The sequence below is a fragment of the Dipteris shenzhenensis genome, chromosome 23, assembly GCF_047967505.1.
Source record: "Dipteris shenzhenensis isolate YYH24624 ecotype China chromosome 23, Dip_SZ_1.0, whole genome shotgun sequence".
Lineage (NCBI taxonomy): Eukaryota > Viridiplantae > Streptophyta > Polypodiopsida > Gleicheniales > Dipteridaceae > Dipteris > Dipteris shenzhenensis.
The window spans coordinates 26848457-26851617 of NC_141618.1; the positions used below are offsets into that span (position 1 = coordinate 26848457).

The 3161-nt window shown below is 45.5% G+C and overlaps 1 protein-coding gene across 2 annotated transcripts; it reads left to right on the forward strand.

The window, feature by feature from the left end:
- The first annotated feature begins 911 nt into the window (after nt 1-911).
- On the forward strand, nt 912-2640 carry LOC147887186 (uncharacterized). 2 transcript variants are annotated; one of them, XM_087394999.1, is made up of 6 exons: nt 912-1121; nt 1230-1378; nt 1477-1542; nt 1635-1856; nt 1947-2055; nt 2217-2640. In XM_087394999.1, exons 2-6 carry the CDS (start codon nt 1315-1317, stop codon nt 2305-2307), a joined length of 552 nt encoding a protein of 183 aa, XP_087251125.1. In that variant the 5' UTR covers nt 912-1121; nt 1230-1314; the 3' UTR covers nt 2308-2640. The 2 variants fall into 2 exon arrangements, with proteins under 2 accessions (XP_087251125.1, XP_087251126.1); XM_087395000.1 differs by lacking the exon at nt 1230-1378.
- Nucleotides 2641-3161: the final 521 nt, after the last annotated feature.

Here is a 3161-nt window from a genome sequence, read left to right on the forward strand (position 1 = left end):
GATCGGCAGGTCGCTAGTTTGATCGGTTGTGTGCAGGTCTGCCTGGGAGGAATCTACAGCAGAATATTCGAGGCCTGCGTGGCGAACCGCCAGTGGTGGCGATACTCATTTTGCCACGTGTTGGCAAGCTATCTGGGATCGGGTTCCAACAGACTTGAGGTCCCGAACCCTGAGTTCCACGGTGGTTTAATAGCTCTCACTTAACCTTATAATCATATGGCGCGCACAAGAGGTCAATATACGATCGTAGCTCGTTGCATAGACTCCCTATGTGCAGATTGGGGGGGTCGCGAGTTCGATCGGCTATGTACAGGTCCGCACGAGATGAATCTACAGAAGAATATTCGAGGCACGTGTGTCGAACTGCCAGTGGTTGAGTGGCGAGACTCATTTTGCCACATGTTGGCAAGCTAACCGAGATCGGGTTCTAGCAGACTCGGGGTCCCCAACCTTGAGTTCCATGGTGCTTTAATTTTAAATGTCCCATCGGCCATCCGATGGCCGGGATTCACACGGCGAGATCGATGGTGGTGTTCAAGCTTGAGGATCGCGTCGAGCGAAGAGGAGATCTCGCCCGCGTGGTTCGACGGCTTCTGGGAGACTTAGGCATTTTGAGGAGGTCCTTGGAGAAATCGAGCCCGAGCTGACATCGACACGGCCCTCCACATCAGCAGGCCCACACGTACACGTTTTGCCATTTTCTATGAGTTTGTGCATGTGGCCTCGTCCGTCTTTTTGCACGCGTGATGTGGGAGTTGCCACGTCTTGTACTAGCCCTCTGGCCGATTAGAGAAGCAGCGGAGCTTCTCAAACCAACCAGGCACTCCCAAACGCCATGCGCATCGTAGACGTTTTCTTCCTCCAGAGACCACGCTATGGCTGCTCTTCTTCGCAGAGGTTGGCAACGCTTGCTGAAGCTCAGACGTCATCCATGGAATTAGCGCGGGAAGGGTTCGCAAACCTATCGATCGTTCGTTCGATGCGCCAATCGTGTTTCACGTATCTGCATGTGTACTTGACCTTTGGGCAACAGAGGTGATGGAGAAATTCGACCTTTGCACAATGGAAGTGATGCAAATACATGTGTTGCCAGATGTATGGATCTGCCAGCGTCGCTCTAGGTATGTAGTTATCCCTTGCAACTCCGGATCGTGGGTGACCATCAAATTCATCGGTTGGAGTTTCCAAGGGCTATTTCGTGCCCGTCTCCAGCAGAAGAGCTATTAAAGCGAGTCCATCCCTACTCCCTGTGCACTTCTTAACTTGCGTTATTGTACCCCTATCATCTAAACAAATCTATCCAGTAACCTTACAATGGCCTTCGATTCAGCTATCCCTGCAGAATCCATGGACAGTGACAATCTGAAATTCGAAGAGGGTACTTTGTCCTTCTGCTTCATCTTACGCTTCCTTCCTTTGTTCAGATATATCTCTGAGTGTAGAGTTTCATAAACGATTTCGTTTGTTTGCTTGCAGAATTGGAAAAGTATTTGTACTGTGGTAACATAGCGGCTGTTGAAGAAGAAGTTGAAGACATCATGGGTACCAGTCCCCATACTTGTATTATTGTGCCAAGATCAGATTAGTAAATCCTTGGTCATAGTTGATTAACAAATCATTTTTTTATTGTGCAGGTAGACAATGTTTGGTCGAATTGAAGGAGGAAGTACAGGATTGCGATTTTCGTATGACTGATTTGGCAGATGAAGGGAGCTTGGTGGCAGTAAAAGAGGAAGTTGAAGAGAGTGAATTCGAGGTGAAGGAGGAGGTCGACAATTCTGACTTTGGGGTCGCCGATCGTGAAACGCCTAATAAGAATAACTTTAGCGAGGTGATGCAAGAGACGTCTGACAGTGGTAAGTAATTTTTGTTTAGCCCGTGACGGTCTTGCTCTGTTTATTTGCTGTCGATCAATTCCAATTGTGGCTTTATTTGATTTGATGCAGCGCCGTTTTGTGAACCTGTTCTCGAAACGCTCAACATATTAAGGTGTGGTTGGGAAAACGTCCCATGGAGGAGGGCCCTTCGTTCTGTGTGGCAAGCAGACCAGTCGAGGTGCAAATTTTTTATGCCTGCTCCCCTCTTTGTTGTTTATGTTCTTCACGCCTTTCTACGTGTAACTGCTCTTTGCATATTGAACCTTCCACTGATTGGTCCAGGACCATCCACCCTTCCGCGTTCTACAGTAGTTCACATTTTGCTATTTTTTGAGACAGCTTCCCCTGCATATTTCCGTCCCCTCGACTGCCAGCATGTCATTGGAGGTCGACTAAGTGGAGGTGGTGGTTCTACACATGTGAGAGCTGAGCGGCCAAAAGTTGTCGAGAAGAAGGACAGGAAAACACTGAAGCGGGCGTATCAGAGCGCAGCAAAGTTTGCTTACGAAGAAGGTTTTTGTTGCTATTTATCATAGTTTATGTGCTTTCCAAAAATTCTGTTATGCAATACTTGTTTGTTGTTTGGAAACTGCATATATATAGCGAGTCACTCTTCATGGACTTGCAGGCTATTTGTTTAAAAATCCTCGCGCCTCCGCTTATTGCACCAAGCACAATGGATGTTCTGACCATATTCTAATTGGCTGCGGATCCACATCAAGTTCATCATAATTTCATATAGCATCTCCCCTAGAATCTAGTACAGTCACAGTTTTTTACATATATCGTGTGTTGTACATTTGCAAGAGCTAAGAGATTTTCCATCGCATGGTGCTCCATACTACATGATTTCTTGCATTTAGTTGTCATTAATCCCTATGCTTCTTAATTTTCTCGTCAGGCAACAATAAAAAGCTCCAAATTTGTACTTAACTATTACATTATGTTCTTTAAAATAAATTGTTTTTCTAATAAAATATCGCAACAACTTCTTACTTTAATTTTTTTTGCTCATTTTTAGCATCCAAAAGGTCATGCAATATAGTGCTAGTCTAATCGTTCCTTTGGGTGAGAGCTTCGTTGTTGCTGAAGGAAACTCACTTCCCATACTATCTATAGACCTATTGTCTGAGTTCATACAACACCGTTTTGCCTTTGAGTGTAAGTTGTTGGCCAAGTATGGCACTTTTAAAGCACGAAACCCAAATTACCCAATATGCATCCCTGCTGATCTTAGTGATTGCCGCAATTGCGATACCATAACTCTAGTTGTTCCTCATGCTT

Excerpts from the sequence above, each read along its gene's own strand:
- LOC147887186 (XM_087394999.1), top strand. The coding sequence starts at position 1,315 with ATGGCCTTCGATTCAGCTATCCCTGCAGAATCCATGGACAGTGACAAT. Across the intron at positions 1,857-1,946 it reads GCAAGAGACGTCTGACAGTG|CGCCGTTTTGTGAACCTGTT; the intron begins GTAAGTAATTTT and ends GATTTGATGCAG. Across the intron at positions 2,056-2,216 it reads TGGCAAGCAGACCAGTCGAG|CTTCCCCTGCATATTTCCGT; the intron begins GTGCAAATTTTT and ends TTTTTGAGACAG.